At 40.7% G+C, this 23,456-nt stretch overlaps 1 protein-coding gene across 1 annotated transcript in view; it reads right to left on the bottom strand.

Moving 5' to 3' along the window:
- The window catches only part of ARID1B (AT-rich interaction domain 1B), a gene marked incomplete at both ends in the record, with an annotated part of 315,911 nt that overhangs the window by 119,295 nt on the left and 173,160 nt on the right, over positions 1-23,456 (bottom strand). The window contains one exon of the mRNA XM_079550855.1: positions 22,337-22,378. Coding sequence (XP_079406981.1) covers positions 22,337-22,378 — 42 coding nt within the window. The remainder of the gene's footprint in view (positions 1-22,336; positions 22,379-23,456) is intronic.

Below are 23,456 nucleotides of genomic sequence, written 5' to 3'. Positions count from 1 at the left end.
GGGATTTTAAAAAGTTAGATTTTTCTATATAACACTCCATAAAACAATAACATTAGAACGTTTTACTACTTCTTTCTTCAAAGATACACAGCTTTCCTGAGAGCTGCATCCATTCAACTAATGGAAAGGAGCCAAGGCGCAACCAGAAGCACTCGCATTTCGAAATCCGAGTGGTCATTTTACAAAAATTATATTAAGCAGCACATAGCAATATAAATCGCTCCATAAAAGCAGCATACTGCCTTATAAACTGCTCTTTTAAAACCAACTTAACAAAAAAAAAAATTAAGTTAACAATAGGCTGCACAGCTGTAAAATAAGTTGCCAATCCCTAAGATGATGAAAAGCAGCCATAAAGGAATTTCGGTGAATTGTAGAAAGTAGAAGACAAGGTGATGATTGCATCTGGAAGAAGGGAGGGGTGACCAGACCCTGTAGTCTCTACCTTAGCAGCAGAGCAATAAGTCCATCTAACACTGGCACGATACTCCACTCAAATCCATTATCATTCAGTAACAAAGGTTTAAGAGAGGTCATTTTCTGAAAAAATGTTCTACAGTGGGCAAGCAGCAGCTTCACGCTGTTCCACTGGCTCCATTTTATGAAGTTTCATATGCCTTATTTTTTCTACAACATCACTACTGAAATACAGTGGGTTAATCATGGACTTGCATACTCCATTTTAGTTTTGTTTGTTTTTTTTTTCCCCCCAGTAATAGTATTGGAAGCCTCACTGCTTCTGCTTCTATAGAACCTTCATTTATTTATGCATCCATCTTCATGGAACTTAGGAGGTCGTTCTTTTGACTGCACGTTGGATGATGATGACAAAGTGTCTCTAACAGGATGCACACACAAAGCTGCAAACTTGAAGCCCTTCTCAAAACCCTGTGCCGCACCACATGCGTTCACAGGTTGGACTACAAATGTTTTCTTCAATCATGAGCCTGAGTCCCAGCCTTATACATGGAAAGAATGCCACAAACAAAAAATTGCTACAGTTCCCTTCACTGTATTTCACAAGGTATTTTTTTTTAGAGGAAGATTCAGTTCCTAATGACCTTCCCATCCAAAGGGTAAGAGCTTTATCACTCATGAGTTATTTGTATACTCTTGCTAATTGTATTGCTGCACTCCTCCAATCATTATGAATATTCATTTTATCTCACTCCTCTGTGTGTGCACTTATTAACCACATAACACATATCCTCAAGAGATTTTACATGTGCACATACATATATCTGTGCACGATGTTATTTATTTATGTAAATCTGCATCAGGCCTGTGCACACGAAACACAGTATCCAGCAGTGGTATGGCAGTCCTCAGAAATAAGGAGCTGCAAGAGAAATTGAAATGGCTCCAAATTACAAAAAAATCACCTCAGATAAAAACAGCTCTTTTAATAACTTTTTTTCTTTCTTTCTTTCTTTCTTTCTTTTTTTTTTCCCAAGGATATGAACTCACAGAGCATTTCTAATCATTATTACTAATATTATTTACTGAACAGTAACTGTGCTTTGTCTTATATATTTAAATGAAGGGAGTAAGCTGAGTGGAAGATCTTGTCTTGTTGTGTTTCCTTCTATCTGCTGCTACAGTTTTAAAGCACATTTTCCTTTATTTCACTTTTCCACAAGCCATAAAAAACCTCATTTCTAATTCATCCGTTCGTTCAGCTTAACCTCTCTTCTCAGCAATTAAAGCACTCTGCGCATCCCTCATCTATCACACAGCCAGCTAAATAATGCATTGCGTCCTCCGCTCATCTTTTATCATCCCAAATGACAGGTATTAGCATATCTCCCCAGTCAATTACAGTGCAGCGGAATAATCACAGCATAATTGGGCGAAAGCCACTCTAATCACCAACCCTGCAAACTCGCAGAATAAAAACTGAGTGGCAGTTCAGACAGGCCTTGCTCTTGTCCATGACTCCAGCCAACAAGCTTGGCAGGTCTCCATTTCTTTCTGCCTTTTAAAAACTTATTTTTCAGGGCTAAACTTCACACTGCATCCACGCACAACTCATTTGGTTTCCCTTAAAGGAGAGCCACGCAGGTTGATAAAAATTACCAAAACGCTGTTTGCTAACAGCAAAATGCAAGCTCGTAACGCAGAGCGTCTATTTTCTGCCCTTCAGATCATCCAGGCGGGCTCTGCTTTACAGACTAGCTTTGACAGATGGGTTTGTAGCTTGAGGTGGAAACTTTTACATTTCATGTTAGAGCAAGCAGCCTTTCTTTTCCTTTAAGTATAAAGGTTTTAGTAGATCTAACACAGTTAGACGCTGCTTTAGATGGCAATGCTTACTGCAGACAGTAGCCTCCTGTTTTCCTGCGCTAGCAAGATGCCCACAAAGCATCATTTTTATTTGTTGCCTGTTTAAAACATCTAGCTTCAAATACAGCATACATACATTTGAACATAAAACAAATGCTTCATTTGTTAAACAAACAAACATGAGCAAATTAACATCAAATTGCTGTCTCCTGTGCTCAGTGTGAGCCAATGGGTGCATCAACACTCATGGCGGTGGGGTGGCACTGCCCAAGCCCCATGCGTGCTCCTTGGCACTGCTCACTGACAGCCCCATACGGCCCAGGGTCCCCTGGGTGGAAGAAAGCTTAAAGCACATAAACATCTCAGGGAAAACCAGGGCATGCATACAGAAGAGTCTTTGATAATACTTCCTCAGGATGGCTGAAATTTTCAAATGTGTTACAAAGGTGGGGAAAGCTGTCTGGAATCCGATGGCCAAATTCTCTTCTTTGAAATTCTAAGTGAGATTTATTAAATGCACACTGTTGGCATCAGTGGTAGCACATTTTGATTGTTTTGATTGTGCGTATTTACATGATTTATCTGTCATTTGCCAAAGACAGAATGAAATGCTACTGGAAAAAAAAAAAAAAAAAAAAAAAAAAAAAAAGGTCGGTGAGACTTACAGCCATCAGTGCAGCAACCTCCTGCTGCCTGTTCAAGATTACGCGTAACCACCAGTTCTACTCACTACAAGGTTAAGTCGTGCTAACAAGGAGAAGACTTTCCGGAAGCAAGGTTTAGGAAAGTCATGTATGTGTTTCAAAATATCACAGAATGGTTTGAGATGGAAGAGACCTTAAAAATCATACAGTCCCAACCTGCTGCTGTGGGCAGGGCTGCCACCCACTACATCAGGCTGCCCAGGGTTGTTTCAGTCTAAAGGGAGGGGGTTGCTTCCACCTGCTTCTACTAAATGGTTCAGCTAGAGCACAACACTGTAACATGAACACAGCTTTCACTGCTTCATTTTCTTCCCCTAGTTATGGGGGGAGAAGAGGTTAAAAATAACATTCCCCGTACCTTGTTGCAACTTCTTTGTAACCAACAGAACTGCATCAAATACATTTGATCAGTGGTGACAGTCCCATTGCTGCTTCCCAAAATAGAGCTGAACAAGACAAGGGCTTTTTATTTTTTAAAAAAAGAACATCTCATCTTGTACAATGTCTCATCATACAGCTCCGTGTGCCAGCACTGCCATACAGTGAAGCCAGGCAAACAGTTTGGTACTGAACCACTGCAGCAATGTCAGAGAGCAAAGAACAAAAGCTTGTGTATTCATAGTACAAAGACTTTCCTTAATACACACACACACACCTTCCATAAAGCCCAACCTACAGAGCAACACCTTGCCATGCACAGCCTGCTGCTGCCACAGAGCACAGCAAGAGGGGGGAAGAGGCTTGCAGCTGTCTGACATTATGGAAATGCTAGTGGAGGATTCTCAGATTCCTCCCCCTCGATGGAGATGAGTGTCCATGAAGATGAGGCAATTACTCAGCTTTCAGAACTGCTTCTTTCTTTTGTGCTACTGAGGAGCCTCCCAGGGCCAAAGCCTGTCTCTTCTGCTAAGTGCTGAAGAGCAAAAGGCATACAAGCTGTACCATTCCAACTCCTATCATCTCAAGTTTTTCTCATTCTCATTTTTGCTTAAAAATAAGCACAGAGTAGCTATACAAATGCAATTTTCACTGTTTTTTTAAGTCCCAGTGTTACTCTGTTACATCTCCAAATCTGCTCACTCTATACAAATACGGAGATGATTCTTCCAGACTCCAACTTACTACCCCTTATGTCAGGCACTATGCTACTCTCAAAAGATTCATGGAAAATGATGAGACCTGGGGAGAAGCCAATTAAAAAAAAAAAAAAAAAAAAAAAGCCATTAAAAACTGGCTTTGAATCCTGGCTTTGAACTGATAGAAATTTTTTTTTTTTTTTTTTTCCCACTCCTCTGATCGCCGATTTCACTCCTCTTCTGTACAAAACCCAGTGAACTAGTTCATAACAAGTTATGTCAAAAAAAACCAACCAACCCACCTAAGTTAGATGCTGTTACAGAACCTTTATAAAGGCCTACAGACATTGCTTTTTATTTCTACAGTGCATTTACTGCTCATAAAATGTGTTCAATTGCTACTGAGAAGAGGCCTCTTCATTTCTCTCATGTAAGAAAAGCATAGCATCACTCAACAAGCTTTACCAATGCTGCCCTTCACATCTCTCTGTGCAAAGAAAGGCACCTTCTCTGTTCTTATTTTTCCTTTCATCTTTCTGTTATCCTGAAGATCACCATGTCGTTTTATGAAATTAACAACTTCTCTGTGAAGAAATCCACTAAGTGACCAAATAATTTTGCAGAAGTGCATCAGAAGAATTTCTAAATACATGTATGTGGAAAAAAACAAAAAGCGTGGGATTTGGTAGCTCATGACAGGAAGTTCTTCCATGAGCAGACGAGGTTTGAGGTGCAAGCAGCCCTGTTCCTGTGCCTCACAAAAATTACAACAGATCTAGCTGGGACAGTTCTGAGTAGTTCCAGCTATCTACCTCATCACTTTGCTGCTTTTACAGAAAAATCATTACAAGAGAATGAAAACATGCCCCTGATGTGCTTGAACCCAAACCGAATCCATGTTTCAAGCTATGATTTGTGATTCTCTGGACTACTGCAGCTTATCTCCATCTGTCTTAAGTTTGGCAGCCGCTGCAGTCAGTAGTTGGGTGTGGTAACACCCTGCACATGTGCCATAACATTTGTCAAAACACCTCCCGGTAGGTACCTGATCTAAAACATGCAAAGATCCTCAAAACCACAGAACTCGCACTCACCAGCACTGCGTTACACTGACTGATGTTGGCTCATTGTAAGAAGCACACAAAAGGAGGCTCATTGCACGGTGCCATCACAACGTTAGCCTAAGCTCTGTGTGTCACCTCCTTAATGGCATGATCGCACGTCTTATTTCTGATAAAGGAGTAATTCATCTCATAACAATTTCTAAAACCATGGGCGAATAAAGGCTCTGCAATAATAAAGGCTCTGGAAATGGCAGCTTCTAAGACAAGATCCCATAACTTTGTATGGACAGTGAACATACTATAGAAATCCTTCCAACGACACCTGTAATGTAAAACTGCTTAAAAATACGTTTCCAAAGCTCTATTATTTGGACAACCAACAACTGAACTTTGGAAGGAACATTTCCTTTCATCCAAGACCATGATTCTGTAAGCAACAAATAGATGAAATTCCACCTCCATTTCCTAGAGACGCAGCATTTTAATGCCTTCAAGATGCAAGGGAATTTCAGTGTTGAGGTTTAGAAAGTGCAAATGTGACATGTTGCAGCTGCTTTGCACATTATGAGATACATTCGTGTCCTTTTGGACAATGCCTGTCTGCCAGACTATGAAAACAGAGACATAAGCTATGTAGCACTGTAGTCAGAGAAGCAAGCTTGGGGGGAAAAAAAGTGCCTATCACCAATCTCAGCTCTGCAGCAACACCAAGGAATTCTGCATATGAGTCTTTGCTTCTCAGAACACTGCTCTGGTAATAAGCATCACTGTGGTGTTCGAGTGCCAAAGACTGGTCTGCAGAGAAGGCAAGCAAGATGAATCTAAGAGCTGACGGGAAGATGCATTCTTTGAAGTGCTTAGTAAAGAACCACAACCTGTGATTCACAATAGAACTTGAAGACTAGTACGGATTTGCAAAGGTGTCTAATAACAGAGCAATTCCTTTCCAGGTGCACTCTTCACGTCCTCACTATGGATGGTCTTAGAGAAACAAAGAAACACGCTCCCTGCTTCACAACTGCACTGGCTTATGTATAACAAGTGAGGCAGCAGTATCTCTTTATCACTGAACTTTTATGATCGTTGTAGAGCTATAATTTATTTGAAAGTCAGGTTTGCATTTGTTTCATAGACTTGAGAAATGTTAAAATACTGACATTTTTATTAAAATACTTTTCTTCCTTTTATTCTAACAGATTTTACAACCCTAACGCTTATTTATCTTTTTCAAGAATGCTCTAATAGTGTAATAATTATGACCTATGTTCAATTGACTTGACAACTAATGAGCCTTCTGTAACCCAAGTAAAATCCCCATAAGCTTTGATAAATTGCATAGATGTAATGTCGTCGCAACACTCAGCTACTACTTTCCTGGAGTGAAACAGAATCAGTGAGGCAAAGCTTGGAGTATAAATTCCTTTGCCAGAATTTTGTTTTCCCACTGTGAATTAAACAAACTTTCCTGCTCCTTTCTCTGGGAGGAGAGAGGGGCAGAGCAGGCAAAATATGCATTTCTCTTCCAGCCCCCAAATCCTCAAATATGAGAAGGTTGGAAACAACAGGATCCTCCTGCTATTTAGAAGAACTTTTGTGCTAGCTGTATTCTACCATTACCAGGAAAGATGCCTCATTTTTTCCATAGCTTTTTCAGCACAACCACACCTATGACATGGGGATACCAATGCCTCAAAAGTAACAGCATTTTCCATCCAAGACAAAATAAAGTTGTTTTGAGGTCTTACTAAAGAATGAAATACTCCATGTTTTAGTTACAGCTTGGAAGATTTTAAGAAAACCTCTGATGGTCACCAAAACAGGATTAGAGTTCCCCTTATCACAAGAATTGCTCTAAATACATGCTGAGCAATCAATTCCACACATAGCTCGTCTCATCCCCTTTCCACATGCGCATGAATGAAATGGGAAAGCAGACACGTGGTTATTTCATTACCAAGGAAATGATATAATCTTCAGCTATCCAGAGCTTTCAAAATTCATATTATTAAATAACTTGTATAACCTTAAAGAAAGGTTAGCAAAATTACTATTGTTTTCTTCTGTAACAATATTAAAGAAATAGGAAAATCGATAAGATAACTGAATTCAGGGAATGGTCACAACAAATGCTTTCTCTGGATGGAACTGCTAAAAACTGCTCATGAGCTCTTCTTTGAAAAATATCCCACGGCTCCGATGATGTTGGGATAACATTTTGGAATTAGATGCCTGCTCCTCACACGGGTTACCTTATAACTTCCTCACAGGCTGGTTCCAGGTGTAATCAAATATTTTTGAGTTAGTGAAGATGATACACAAGCTATGGAATAAATAGTAACGTAGGCCCCTTTTAAAACCTCTTCTTAAAATATTGGTTGCTTTCTGATTTACAAGATCACATTCATTTAAGAGCATAAACCATTTGTAATCCCTTTAATAGTACTTCCTTGATGGGAATGTATTAGAGATATTTATATTAATAATTATAAGGTAATGCATTTTGAAACCCAGAAATACTATGTGATTTTGAATATACTCCAAATATCAAACTTGCATTCAAACTGCACTTAAAGGAAGCTATCTTTCTGTTGTTTCACAATGCCTCAAAACGGAGAGCTTTTCTTCTCTGCCCCTCTATGACAAGTGCCAGCTCTGAGATGAAGACAAGCACCAAAACATTGAGCAGCCCTTCTAAAACTCTCAGCAGGCATGCAAAATACTCCTCCTAAATTGATTATGCTCTTCGTTTGAGCTCAGCAATCAGCCTACAGCATTGCTTGTTGCTGATGTGTATCTACAGTGACAATCTCAGGAGCTTCTTTATTTTCACGTTAGAATTTAGACTATTGCCATCCACAGTACCGGTAGGTACAAAATGGACCCAAAGTATACAAAAATTTCTGATCGTGTTACTTCAGGTTGCACATACACAGCTCTACAGATACTGAAAAGAACTTTGTACACCTCAGCCTCTCCTAAGATCTTCTTAATGAAAGCATGAAAATTTAGAATATATGTATAATCAAGTTTAGAAAATTGACAAAAACCAACTCAGATTTTCCATGTTCTACAGTATATAGCGGAGGGCTATAACTTTGAAACTCTAACAGACAAAACTAATTTGAAACTGTTTTTCTCATTATTTGGAGGTGCCTCCTCCTTTTTTTTTTTTAATACAGTTTTTGACAATAAAACGATAAGGGGGCAAGAACAATTACAAAAACAAGGCAACCTGCTCTTAAATTGATTAGTCTGATGTCAAAACAGTCACATTCACTTTCACTGAATATCTTTCCAGCAAAGCAAATCCACTCTCTCTTTTAGTCCAAGTGTCATATACAAGTGTACATATGCAAATACGTACACTTCAATCCACTGACTGGAGTTTGATCAATTTACATAGGCAAGTGGCTCACTCAAACTCTCTGTGATTGAGGTTGCATGTCCCAGAATGTACAAAGCTTTTTGGCATTTGAAAAATTAAATTTAGGAAAAGATATTATTTCACAGCTCTTTCCTTTAAATCAGTAAAATATTTCTGCATAAAAAAATACTACACCTGGATAAGGCCATAAATCAAAGATCAAGACAACAAACTTGCATCAAACATCAGCCCTTCTCTGTACCTCTCATCTCCTTACCAAAACCTGGAGAAGAGAGGAGCCTTAAGGGAAACAAACCCTGAGTGAGACCGACCAAGCCTGTGGAGGTATGCAAGGAGACTGCACTCATTTGATCACATGTATTTCAGTGTAGCAAAAACCATCTTTCACTTTTAAATTAGAACACACTGAACTCAAATAACTTTGCAGGGTAAAACTGGAAATGCAAGACTAAAAAAAGAAGAGACAATTTTAACCAGGAGAAAGATCTGGAAGTCTGTGCAGATCACAGAGGCTTTTTGTGTTACCTTAAATATGAGCCAGTAGGAAGAACCAGAATACTAATTTTTCTCTTCTTGTAAGCAGAGCAATGGGCCTCACCAAAGGTCTGTTTCAAATTCAGCATACTGTGGCCCCCAAGTTTAGGAAAACTTCAGGTTCCCCATAACTTTCAGCATTTGAAAAATACCTCCAACTGAGAGCTGCTGCCTTTCGGCTAAGTAGGAGCACAATGCTTTGAGGCTGTTTGAAGGGGAAAATGAAGACCCAAAGCACGACATGAGCTAGACATGCTAGCTACTCATCAGATAAAAACCACACAAGCCTACAAAGAGGAATAAAAGGGCAGCACAGGATGTAAGAAACCAACAAGACAGAAATCCTCTTAAAAAAAAAAAAAAAAAAAGTCAGAACAGCAAGCTCTGCAAAGTAGTAACAAAAGCATCTGACTGACCCAACTACAGCACAGTGTGAGAAAAATCCCTGCCTCCTCACAGTGACTGAATGCTGCCCACACAGTGCTCTGAGCACTTTGGAGCTGGGCAGTGACTGGGGAGTGTCCCACAGGCCCTGTGCTTAGTAAAGAAACAGTGAGCAATAGCTCACTGAAAAAAAAACGAGAAAAGGCACCAGATGACAGCACATAATATTGTTCTTAATTACTTGCAATTATATCACAAGGTAATCTGATACTCCAGGAATCCCTGCAAAAAGAACGCACTGCAGACCTGTGAAACGTCTCTCTCCTGGACTGAAGATGCGGTTCTGCCTGGCAGCTTGCAGGAAACCTGTGGCACTCAGGGGAAGGGAGTCTGCCTCGGCCTCAGCTACTGGGGGTTAGTCAGGAGGGAGACTGTGTTTTGTTTTTGTTTTTTTAAAAGAAATCTCTCTTCTCCCAACATTGCATGGCAAAAGAAATATGACCTACGAAAGCTGTTTCTAGCACTAGCTCCAGTGAGCACAGGCCCTGCAGACAGAGGGCTGGTGGGCTCCTTGCCCCATGTGCCAAGTGAGTGGTGCTTTCTTCTTCCAGTTGTCCCATCAGCCCAACACACACTGCCAGGGCAAAGTACAACTACAACAGATCCAGGAGTTACTTCAAACGATGCCGACTCCCTGGTGAAGCCAGTGGAGTCAGCTGTTCATAGATCACACAGCTCAGCACACCTGGACAGGTCTGACACACCGAGCACATCTGTATGCACAGGCCTTAATGATAATGCCACTCATACTGCTCTGCACCCCTCCATTTCAGCTTCATAACTGTGACACAAAGCAAAGTGCACCAAGGTGCTGCAGTGGTTCAAACCTGTGGGGCTTTGCTGTGAGCAGGACACCCATGGTGCCTGTGCCATGCTGGGGGCCTGCATCTGTGTAGGTCCCCATCAGAATGGGGTAGCAAGCACAAGACCCTGAGAAACTCCCTGTGTATCTTATGGGAGGGTCCAATGGGCATAAACCAGCCTAGGAAAACATGGTGAGATCGGCAATTATCCCTGCTTTCAGTCCATTTTAAAATCCTGCCAAAAAAAATGAGACTATAAATTTAAATATAAATGCATAGGAATTAAAATTATATACAGATATGTGTACAGAAATACACAGTTCTGCATATATATGTTTGCGTATTTGTGTAAAAATACAATTTCGAGGGTTTTAATAGAAATGAGCACAAATTGATTTAAATTAACCTCTGAGCATACTGGCGAGCCTGCACAGTAATTAACTGTGCTATTTATTAATTATTATAAGCAAACCAACTGTCCCTTCCCTTCATCTCTCCAATAAAAACAATTCATTCCTAATCCACTCCAGCTGCAGAAACTTTTATGAAACGTTACATAAGGTAATAAAATAGCTCCAGCTTTAGATCTGTAGTATCCAGTTCTGGCCCTCAATCATTTGTGTCAGATTATAATCTCCAGGAAAGAGGACTGCATTATGCAAACAATCCAGTACCTCACTGGCACACGCAAGCACACCACCAGATTTTTTTATTTTTTTCAAATTACGCAGCAATAGGCACTGACTATCAGAGATCAGTCACAGAACAAGCTAAATCTGCATGAAGGAGAAAGACCAAATGAGCTGGGGGGAGGAGGGGGTGGGATGCAGTACACAGTATCAGGAAAACGAAAGCAGAATCGAAGAAGGAAGGACCACAGGAATTTAGCTTTGTTGAAAAGGTTTCTAGCAATATCTGCTGGCAGTTTTTTACCGGTACTACTAGTTAACCTACCACAATCAACAATCTGAATAGGTACAAAACAGAAAATTTTTAATGACTTAGATCAACGCAGGATATAAAACACAAAATGGATTTCCACGTGCTAAATTCAGCAATGATTACTGCCATCCACTTGCTTGTATAGCATACTCTGACTATTAAGGTAGCAGGCACGGGGAATATGGAGCAAAAAAGAAGGCAGAAATGTGTTGATTCAGATTACCACTTACCGAATTTGCTTTTGCTTTGCTAGTATATTACTTAAATCTTTTTTTTGTGCTTCATAGCACAATATACGTTTTGAAGATGGTTGATCATAGCAAGCTCTTTATTTTGTTTTTGTTTTAAAACAGCCATAATTTGCACACCCTGACACCTGCTGATTTCATGCCCTGCCTTTTCCTGTCAAAGCCCATTCTCTGCTCTCCACGCAAGGAAATCTCATTTATCAAAATTCTGTTAGCGTAAGGGGAAGGGCTATGCTGAGCTGAGCCGTGGCCTTCATTAAACATGCAGAACATAAACTGCTGACACTAAGCATAGTCAACTTGCAATGTTGCAAAGGAGGGAAAAAAAAAAAAAAAGAGCAGTGGTGTGATGGGGAGATGGGAATAAAAGCCACAGTTTTGCAAAGCATTTAAGTCATACTGAAGTCAGTGAGATTTAATCACAGACCTGAAGTTAAGCATGTGCTTAACTTTGCCAAGCAGAAATAGATCACTAAATAATGAATGGATCGTTCTATTTCTGTTTCAAGGAACACGGACACTTTGTTCTCCAGACCATTCCCCAAGGGAATGAAAGAGTCGAGGGGGAAAAAGGTAACAGAAAGGAGAAAACAGTCCTCTCTTCAGCTCGAAATACTGGTCTGCATAAAGGAACTATATGTTCTGTTTAATACAATGAGATTAAAATGGCTGGTATCCATCATTCAAGTTCTACTGGAGAGAAGAAAGACAATCACCATCACATTCACTAATTTCAACAAGCTACCAAAAACGGTTTTTCTGGACAAGAAGGAAAAAAAATTTGTAAATTTGGAAGAAGCAAGCATGTACACAGAAATGCAGTAGAAATCAATATTAAGGCTGAAGGGGAACAAAGTGGCTTTTGAAATTTCCAATTCAGCTATGTTCTTGATTCCCCCCCCCTTTAATTCTCCGGGATAGCTGTGTAATGCTGCCTACAATAGCAACTTGAATTTAATAGGCACGAAGCAGAAGGTGTGTAGCATTTTCCTCTGATCACAAGGAACAAGCACTTAGCTGTAAGAGAGATCCACAATGAGTCACTGCAGGGAGGAATCAAATGCATCACAGGTACACGCAAGCCTTTTTTATTATTATTGTTCCAAATGAAAACACGTTATAACTAACAGACTTGGAAAAAAATATACCTGCTTTAAACCTCCTAGTCTTACAAAAATACATACTATCCCAATCGTTCATGCTGGCATTCATGCAGTTGCAGCAGAGGCTGAGGAAGACAGATGCAAAGGGGAGTGGGAAGGGAAGGTCAACCTTTTCTCTGTAACCTTTCTTGCTATTTATCAATAAGCTAAGATAATCATTTGCAGTTGAAGCTGTCTAAATACCAAAAGAATGACTTCCCATCAAATTTCAAACAGCAGCTAAAAGCTATTTTAATATTCATTATCCATAGAAAAAAAAAATCATATTAACATTTTCTGATACTTTGACATCTCTTAGATAGTTCTCCAAAGTTAATATGAAATTAAAAGTACTGCAAAAGTAGTGGCCGGATTCTGCTAGACTTTCACATACTCAACATCACTGTATTCCAGAAAGAATTTCAGCACTCAGTTCTGATCAACCAACCCCTAACATAAAACTTGTTTTTCTTGCATCTTTCAGGGCTCTGCATACACACAGTCTAGATAGAAGAGACCAGAAAGTACGAACACTTGTGGCAATGGGGCATGCACATTAATCATACCCTGGAAATAATTTCTGTAGATTATTTTTTAAACACGCGTTGCATACACTTAACAGAAATCAATAGCAGCTTTCACAGTGAAAAGCCCTAATGATGGTTTTTTTTTTTTTCCCCCCTAACATCACATGTAAATCAGAATGGAATGGCCCAATTCTTAAACCTCGCCTTTGTATTTGCCTTACCGTATTTTTCAGCTTTTATTTATTTATTTTATTTTTACCTTTTCTCTGGTCAACAAGATACTGCAGCCTTCCAGACAGAGCTGCACACCACATGGCACCATTCAGCTGTATATCTAGGTCAGCTTGCATTTTTAATGTGCTCCATTAGCTTTCCCTCGCTCACTGTATCAAGTTTAAACTGCTACTTCTCACTTTCAAACCTTTGTATAACTAAGCCTGGTAGCACCCAGGATCCAAAGAGTATCATCAATGTTTGCAACATTTGTTCCATCATAGAAACCAATTCTAATGCTATTTAATTTCCTTAATTTCATGCCATTTCTAAGCCCAGCATTCCCAAATTTCTCCTTCAAGATTCTCTTCCATAATGCTCCGGTTAAAAATATATATATATATATATAAAAAATAGAATTGCTTAAAACAAAACAGATGAAGCTTCAGCTAACATAACTCTTTCCTCAGCACTATTTGGGGCAGCTTAACAACTCTGACCTTGGCAGCATTCTGCACACACCAGAGCTAAAAACTAGGAGTTAATAACCATATAAACACCCACAGTTACACTACTGTAAAGCTTCTGCATGCAATCATATGTGTTATAATGATATTAAGTTACTTAGATGCTACAAAAGCCAGTTCCACACGATTCACATCATTGCTCTCCTTCATAAACAGCAGCTCACAATATCTTTATTAATTTTTAAATTAGTATGTATTCCGTGTTGTTCTCACAAGCACTTTGAGGGCGTGCCTCCCTCCACCAGCGCACAGCCCTTGCACAAGGATTAGAGCTGTAAAACCGCCCCAGATATAGGTTACATTTACGAGGTAATCAGTACATCTGTTCTGACACAAGGAATAGCGCTGTGAGAACGTATCACAGAAGGCTCAGGAAGATTCAAATAGATCTTGAAAAAGGAGGGGGGGAGGTGGAAAGGAATCAGCTGGTGGAATGAAAACAGACACGTTACATTGATGCTGAGCAGTGGTGCTGATGCTTATTCTGTTCCAGATTAAAACGTTAAGGTAAATTTTACTACAGAGATTATAAATCTGCCTGCTTTCTATTCCGGGTAATACCAGGGACTCTGTAATAGAATCGCAAGATCACTGCACTAGAAATTTGTGTGCACATCATGTTAAGCAATTAAAAGCATTGGGATAGTACAGAAATTACACCAAAACCATATGTAATTTTGATCTTTCTACTAAAATACGTTACTAAGATACAGAATAATTAACTGTTCACTGAGAAAAATCAAAGAAATGACCTTGAAAAACAAAATTTTCCAGTGTCATTCTAACCCAACACAATTATCCATCAAAATCTCCAATTCAATAGAAAACCCATCTCATATGAAGAATTTCCTTAAAAAAAAGAAAAAAAAAAAAAAGAACTGAATAATTGAAGATTTCAAGTTACAAGATGATCCTTTTGCAAAAGACATGTGCATTCAGTGAATCCCAAGCTTCTAAGCTACTGGCATTGTTTTTTTCCCCTTGAAATCCACTTTTTCTTGCAAAGTACACTCTGAAGCATGCATGATACACACCTGACCCTGTTTCAGAAAAAAGAGAACTAAGGTCCTCCCTCACACCCAACAACTTTCTCATGCTCCCCAGCAATTTCTATTCTTCAAACCAGCATTAGTTCTAACAAGCTGACCATGCAATCGGTTTAAGCAGCCACACTGCAAAAAGCTCAATCTCGTTCCATGCGTGCATTCCTGGTTTGTGTTGTTAGAAAGAAATAATATCCAAAAAAGCAAAGGAATAAACAGGAGGGAAATTTTCAAAGCTGCGGTTCCTTTGTTGTTTTGTTCCTTGTTGCTTTGAGGCGCAGTGTGAATGGGCACCTGCTTCCCGCACTAGGTGGGGCTCTGGCCCCAGGCGGCGGTTCTGGTCGCACCAGTTGCGCAGCCAGGTACAACTTGCAGAAGAAAAAGAAAGCAGGTCTAACCTGCTCTCCCAATCAAGAAAGAACAGCAAACTATTTGCAAACCCTCGGTCCTGCCCTCTTCCCACCCCCAAACAAAGAGACCACCTGCCTAAACACTTAAAATGTGCAGGTATTTACAAGCAGGCGCTGCGTTCCAGTTGTCAAATGAGTTCTCAGCAAATCTGATATTCCCTCCAAGTTCAAAACAACTGCATAAATCAAACGGGCCACACAGAACCGTGGAGGACCTGCAGCACTGCAGAACAGCGTACTGGTTACATTTTAACAGCCTGAAATTCAGCCGGAGACAACCATTAACAGAAGGCTGGGCCCAATTCTGGCAAACCCACGCAGAAATGCAGGGCTGCAAAGCCTCAGCACCACCACCAACTACAAATGTAGAGTAACAGAAGACAGACCGAGAAAATAATACTTTTTTTTTTTTTTTTTTTTTTTTTCTTTTTTTGTGTGTGTGTGGTAATTCACACTGCATTGTAGCAATTGGTATGAAATTGAGAGTTCCATCAGTTCCTTGAGCTGAAGCATATTGCCATCACAAAACCATCATTAAAGGCTGCACTTTGCTGATTCTATCTGATCGCAAACCACGAGCCTGCAAGTTTCAAGTGCTGGGAGGCAGGCACGACATTCCCACTTTGCTCACACTAGCCCTCCACAATGCTCTGCAACTTTGGAAACAACTGCTTCCCAATCCTGGTCCCCAAGCCTAATCCTGAGGCCTGCAGCATTTACTTGTCAAACACCACAAGCTGCTTCACACTATTTACCAGCACTTCAGTCACTGGGGGAAGTCTAGCATTAGAAGTAGGAAGGAGCTGGAAGGAGCAGGGCACTGCGACAAGCAGGTGCTTGGGGAGTGGGTTTTGATGGGGCACCGCACTCCTAGTCTGACAACATCCTCCAGACTCCAGGTGGTCAGATACACTGCTCTGCAGCCCTCAGGACAGAGCTGGAGTACGAGAGCTCCAAGTTCCTCTCCACCCATCTCATCTGTTGGTATTACCTCTTAATTTCTATAAAACTAATCAGAAAATTAGATTTACTGAGACTGAAATTACCCAATGTAAAGAACTACTGGTTATGTAGGTGAAATTTTCCTAAAACATTATCATAGCTGTTCAGTTCTGTGTTTAGTTGTCCTGAATACCAAGCAGTGATCTGAATAGGCCCAGGCAAAACATGCTAAAGTCACTGCTACTCACCAGTGCAAAATGCTCCTACTGAGAGCCCTAAAAGAGCACACCAAAAGAATACCTTCTTCCCTCCTCTCAGCAAACACGCAGCACTCAGAAGACTTCAGCAATCCTAAAACATTGCTTTCAAAATGACTCAAAGAAGACTGGAAAATCCTTTTAATTGTTTCTGAACACCTCAGATAAAACAACTCCACAAAGAAAACAGCAAGAACAGAGCTGGTGAAACATGTAATCCTAATTCTGCTCTGAGCAGCGAAACAGAAGCTAATGGAGGCTAATATGAATATCTATTCTTTTTAAGCTGCAATAAGTCCAAGAACTTATTTATAGCCCTCAAGATTCCTAAGTCAACAGTGCACAGATCTAAATCAGGGCTCATTTCTCTATACGTTCTTACATACTAAAAACACACATAGACATTCCAAATGTCAACATATCAAGACAGAGCTAATTCAGACACTTCAAAACATCCTCTTCTGAGAAGGATTAATTCAGAACAATTTTATTTGCCTTTCAAGATGCAACTGCTGTAAGCAACCACCAGATGGCAGAAGCAGAGGCAATGAGAGTCTCCAACAAAAGAAAGCTGTTTTAAAAAGGTATACATTAGAAGAAAACAATTTTTATGCTTACTTTTCTTCTCATGTGGCTTCCCTCTTCCTGCTTTCCAAGAAACACTATTTTGTGCCAATCAATCTAATAAACTCCTCCAAAAAAAAAAAAAAAAAATACAATTAACCAACACAACAGTCTCCTGAGAAGACGTTTTCTCAAATGGCATCTCTACTCCATCTCGCAGCTCAGGGCTTCTGTACTATGGATACTGCCAGAACAACAGTTTCCTTCTGGATTTGCACAGTTATAACTCACAATCAGTCACCAAATGTATCCTCTTTGGTGTCCTTCACTTCAAATCATGGAGCAGGCACGCACTTACACCATGCAGCTGTGCTTTCCCTCGGGATCTGAACTTCTGGTACCTGGAGTGTGGAAGCAAGCAGGCAGCAGAAATGCACTGTAATGCTCTGAGTACTGGAATAAAGCAGCATTTGCAAGGCGGACAAAAGCAAAACAAAATCTTAGTAAGCTTGTGCAAAAGCAGTATGGGGTAGGAGGGGAAAAGAGATTTTAGTCCTGAGCACGATTCTTAAAACTGTATATCCTGTGTCAAAGAAAGAGCATTAAAAAAACACAACCCAGCAGCAGACATTTAAAAAGTCTTAGGAATAGACTCCGTCGATAACCTGCAGAATTATTAAGTGACGGTGATGAGGTCACCGCTTCACGCTGTGCCACAGAACAACACTGCGGCCACTTCCACCAACACCACCAGAAGCTCCACCAGGCTGACGGAGCCGCACCAGAAATGCCACCTCCAAGGCACTTGTTTACCAGAGCTGCACCCCCACCGAAGAGAAATCTTCCTCCTGTACTTCTCCTCCCCGAGGAAACATAAGGTCACCCAGCAGCGAGCACATCCCGCGGGGCTCAGCAGCGGTCCCGCAGCACCAGCAGCACGGCCCCCAGGTGCGGCTGGTCTTATGCCCGAGCACAGCGCTGCGGGAACGTGCCTCGATGCGCTACCAGCACCCCTGCCAAACACCGCGGGGCTCTCGCCTGCCCCGTTTCCAAGTGACACCTGCACATCACTAATCCAGTTGCCGTTTATTTCCATATGTCAAATTACAATCTTTACTTGTGCAAAGCGACATAATAGTAATGATTAAGCCAATTACATCACAACACAGCTTAAAAGTACACACAATGGGAGGATTAAAGCCGGCTCCCGAGCAGGAGAGCCGTGCTCTCTGCGAGCTCTCCCACTGCGGGGACACCAGCGTCTCTTTTCCCGCCGACACGCAGCCGCCGGTTGCCACGAGCACGGGTCTGTGCGAGCACCACGCGGCCGGCCCCGAGTGCACGGCACCGACATGGCTGCAGCCAGACGGCCGCGTGGGCGAGCGGATCCCGGTCTGTCCTGCCGGGTAAAGCCACCTCCGCCACGGTATGTGGGTCAGGTTGGTGCTGGCAGCATGGGCCCTGCCTGGGGAAGGAAGGGGAAGAAGGGATAGAAAACGGAGCACAAAGAGGAAAGAAGCGGAGCGTCTCATTCTCTCCATAGGGCCAAACAGAGTTTTCAACCCGTCTGAAATATTTACCACTGCTTTCCGCACCGTAACGCCGACCAACACCAACACCAGACTCCCATAGCAACGCTGGTTAAATCTTTACACGATAACCAACCTTTCAGACTAATAAGTTCAATTCTAACTATAATTGAGCATCTGAATTTCCTAGGATTTAAACACCTCAGACAGACACCATTATTTTTGTTTACTGCCTTGGTGTTTAAATTGGTATCACTCAAAACAGTCAAGCCTTTCACCTCCCATTACTGCTCTGCACACCTTACTCCTTCTTCTTTTTCACATCTTCATATCCCTCCTAACTTTCTTTACCACCTGGCAGCGCTGGTTCCATCTGCCAAAATCTACCTTCCTATTCCAGCTAAAATCAACACAAAACAAATCGGCACTGTTTGTATTTTACACATCATCATTAGGCTGAAAGAACTTCCAACTTTTAAATACATTCTTGTGTGCTGACTGCAGACTCAGGCAGACACTGCTCTATCCAGTCACGCTATGTGAGGTTCTCCACAAGTACAGTTCCAAAGAAACGCTGCATGTATGAGCTAATACTCAGCAGAATTGAATGCAGTGTGCGCAACTGGCAAGTCTGTCCCACATCACCCATCAACTGCCCATGATTTGCTAGGTGGTCATTTCACCAACATCTCTCCATCAACAACCATGCATATCGCAACCATTTTAAGTACCAAAAGATAAGCCAAAAACTGGGTATTTTTTTCTTTATGATACATACATACGCACACAAAAATGCATACGTAAGTAAAACTGAATGCCCCATGTACCACCTTCAAAAATGCTACTATGGCAAGCTGACAAAATTAGCAAGACTAATTGCAATAAACAAACAAACAGAGTGCCTTTGTTTCTCTATCATTCAACCAAAGGACAGTAACAATATCAAATTTGCGCATATTCATACTTATCAAACATCATTTCTTATTTCCATGGCTTAAACTTCTATGAGCCATAAAAGAGTCCTGATCTTACATATGCGCGCGCGTGCACACACACACACAAAGGGGGGGGAGAGGGGTCTGTATTAAAAATACCTTTTTTACTCCATTTTGCCTTATATTCTACCTTTGTTTTGGAAAGATTGCTTTCTTATTAAAATAGTGAGATGGAGGGAACATTCTGAAGGACAATTACTAACAGTCTGCAGTTTGCACCTGTTCTGTGTTTACAGAGTGAAAACAAGACTTGGCACTTCAAGGTACCTCTTCCCTGGGCTTATTTACAGTGAGAAACAATAGCTTTTGTTTCAACTTTCTTTGCTAAAATAAAAGTCTATTTTGTCCAATCCAAATGCACATCCTACATCAAATACACCCTGTAGCTGATTTCTGTGTGCGCTTATCCTCCTGATCATCACTGACTCAAAAGACTACATCATCCAGATCTTCCCTTCGCAGCCAACAACTATGGTGAGGGTGAATGTTATGCTGTCTCATTCAGCACGTGTTCCTGGGAAATGGCCCCATTCACTACCAGTAAGCAGTGAAGGAGAATTTAAGACTAAGAGATAAATAAGAAATTGTAACCTCTTTCTGCATTCTAGAAATACTCCTTTTCAAAAACAGTATTCCATCATCTACAGGAAACACAGCCTAAAACTAAGTTATAAGTGTTCACGGATTGGTGGAACGGGTATAGTCAAGAGACCAGACACCCTCTGCCACAAATTATGTTTCTGCATGTGCATACAGACTGGACTTGAAATATTAGCTGCTGAGCCAGATCTCAACCCAAAACTGTCAAGATAAGGCCCCCAACTGCCTACATTAAACCTGGAAAAGAAATTCAGGCTAAAAGCTTGTATCGAAGAAAGATGAAAAACTATGACCTTACATATTCCTCAATTATGCTGTATGACATTTTTCATACAAACTTGTTTTCCAACTTAAAAAATAAAAAACACTTGTCTTTCTAAAAATTGTGTTTGCATGCATTCTCCATGGGCATACCAGTAGAACAGAGTTACTAGTGCTTATGTCTCATCGCGACAGACGGGAGAGGAAGTGTTTCTTAAGGGAGAGGAGGCTTTCACAGAATGCCTAAGTAGACAACTAAGATAAATTCTGAGATTAATGAATTTAGAATGATACACTTACCTTTTCTTAATTGAGGAAAAAAACACATACAAAGTTCCTAGATATATCTAGTTTGTTACACAGCAAAAGAATACTTCTTTTTGAGAGTAAAATGACCCAGGTCATTCTGAAACTGAATCTCACAATTTCCTTGGGACTCCAGAATATGATGTAAAGAGTTAGCAGTAGTATTGATTTAGTTTTGAAAAACTAAAGCTTAGCAACAGAACACTCTTAAAGCCTTTGGTAATAGGAAGGAGCTTCAAATGACGAAGACAACTGGAAGACTGAAATACACCCTGCAAGTTTAACCATAAAAAACCAGCAAGAAGCCTCCTCCACAGTGTTTCAGTTGTAAGAATCACTAGCTGTATCAACCAGCTTCAGTAATACTGCTGTTTACCCATCTAGTCTGAAGGATTATGGAGATAACTGCACAAAAACTGACTCTTGAATTTTATTAAATATTCAACAAATATTCTGTACACATGCTGGGTATTAAATAATAATAAAAAAACAAAAACCAGAAAATGCTGCAGAATATTATACATTAAATATTTCAAATAATACCAGAGTAGCACAGTTCATAATAATTCTTTTAAATCACTTTATCACATATCAACATAAAAATATACAATATAGATGCAACTGTAAATTCTGGCATCATGAATATTTAGATGCTTTTAAAGGTTTGGTTTTTTTTTTCCTGTGGGTTAATTTTGCTTAGGGTATTCTTGCATAAACTTGGAAAACTCATTTCATCTTTTCTTGATTTTTTTTCACTTTGGCATTAAGTAATAGCACTGTTATTTTCTCACTTGCTGTAGTATCACAGCATGGGGACACTCAGCAGCAGGAAACTCTTCGTTGTCATGCTTTAGCCTACTGTTCCTCTAATCTCCTCCTTCCCCTTCCATACCCACTCTCTTCCTAGTTAAATAGATGTAGCCTACACACAATCTGCCTTTTCCTAAAATCATCTGCTAATAATGTTCAATTAAAACCACACTCACTGCCGTAAGGCTCGCTGGCCAAAGAAATTCAGGCAATAACTAGGGTACTGCCTACCCACTTTGCAGAGCAGGTTTCAAGTGTTCTCTCCAACACGCGTGCCGTATACCATACGCTGATCTACAACTGCACACAGGGTGAAGCGGCTGTTCAACATACTACTTTCTATTTGTGATGCACTGTGAAAAAGGACTGAGAACAAAGTAGCTTACTCAACAGACTTCAAAGCAGGTAAGAAGTGGGATTTTTAAGTGTAAATCTACCAAACACCAACAGACTCAACAATGAGACAGCTTAAAAGTGACTACGAAGCAGAAGTTCCCTGTTTCCACATGGCCTTCCCCAAGTAATATCTGCTCAAGTGCTCCATACAGAGTAACAGAGCCCACATGCCCACCTCAGAACACCACACCTAGAGGAAGCTTTTCAAATTGGTGGATGTAAGTCACAGGATGCTCAACTCTTAGGCTGACAATTACCACCTTTCGTGACATCACATCCAGCAATTTGAACAGATGGGACCTACAGAGCAAAACTGCATTAAACTACAGACCTTGTGTCCAAATGTAGCATCCTCGGAGGCCAAGACTTCAACCTGCAATTATAAGGAGAAAGATCATTTCAAACGTAGCCACTACCAGCAACCTCTCCTGTTGCATAGCACCACAGTCCAGGCAGAACAGTTTTCCACAAAGGACATCAGCTTGGACCAGCCCAAGGAAAATCTACGTAGAACGGGACGTGCTGAACTATTAGCTGCCAACAAAATCTCAAAAGAAAGGAAGTAGAAGCTCAACCTAAATGGTGTGGAAAGTATCTATGTGTCAGTACCCCAACATATAATGGAGCACAACTGGAACACTGCTCTTCAGGTGACTTCTGGTTACACCAAAAAACTCCCTGAGCACAACCTGCACCACCTGCTGTGACAACATCGTGTAAAATTAAAGACTGGCAACAGCTGAGCTCTTCCCTTTGCATTACCACCTGATGAGGCCTGCATCAGCACCAGTTGGAAGCTCCTTGGCCCAAGTTTCACTCACAGGCCCCTTTCCTGCCTTCAGCAAAGCAAATTCTTTAAGAATCATAGCGCTGAGGGAAGATGAACTGCCCAGAGGCCAAGACTATCCAGAAGCACAATACAGCAAGCATCTGAAAGCTTGAGGACTGCAAGCTGTGAAGTGACCTAGCGATGCCCCAAATCCAGCACACCTTGCTGGTTGCCATGTAGCCACTGTTCCAAGAGCTGATACGCATTAATCTGAGACAACAGACACAGAAAAACAGGCACACCGATTTTTCATTAGTCTCCTTAAAAATACTTCACACTTCAGCACCTTTCACCTGAGAACCTCAGTGCTTTTATGAATTCTAATTAATTAAGCTTCCCAATACACCAGTGAGGTAGGAAAATGTCATCATCCCAATATAAAGAAAACAGAGTGAGGCAGAAAGAGGTTAAGTAATTTCTTAGCAGTCATGTGCCAAACAGGGGACGTGACTCAGGAAAAGAATCCCAGATTTCTACTCCCAGGCTCATAGTTGAACAACTAGGAAATTCTCTATTTCTCTGATTTACATCCTATTTAAAATGCCTACTGCTGCATTATAATTTATATAACTAGTATAACTATAACTAATGTATCTAATCTCCAGTTTAACTTAAGAAGAGT

Source organism: Tetrao urogallus, assembly GCF_951394365.1.
Source record: "Tetrao urogallus genome assembly, chromosome: 2".
In the NCBI taxonomy this organism is placed as follows: domain Eukaryota; kingdom Metazoa; phylum Chordata; class Aves; order Galliformes; family Phasianidae; genus Tetrao; species Tetrao urogallus.
Note: the sequence above shows the minus strand (reverse complement) of the source record. Positions and strands in the feature narration are given on the sequence as shown.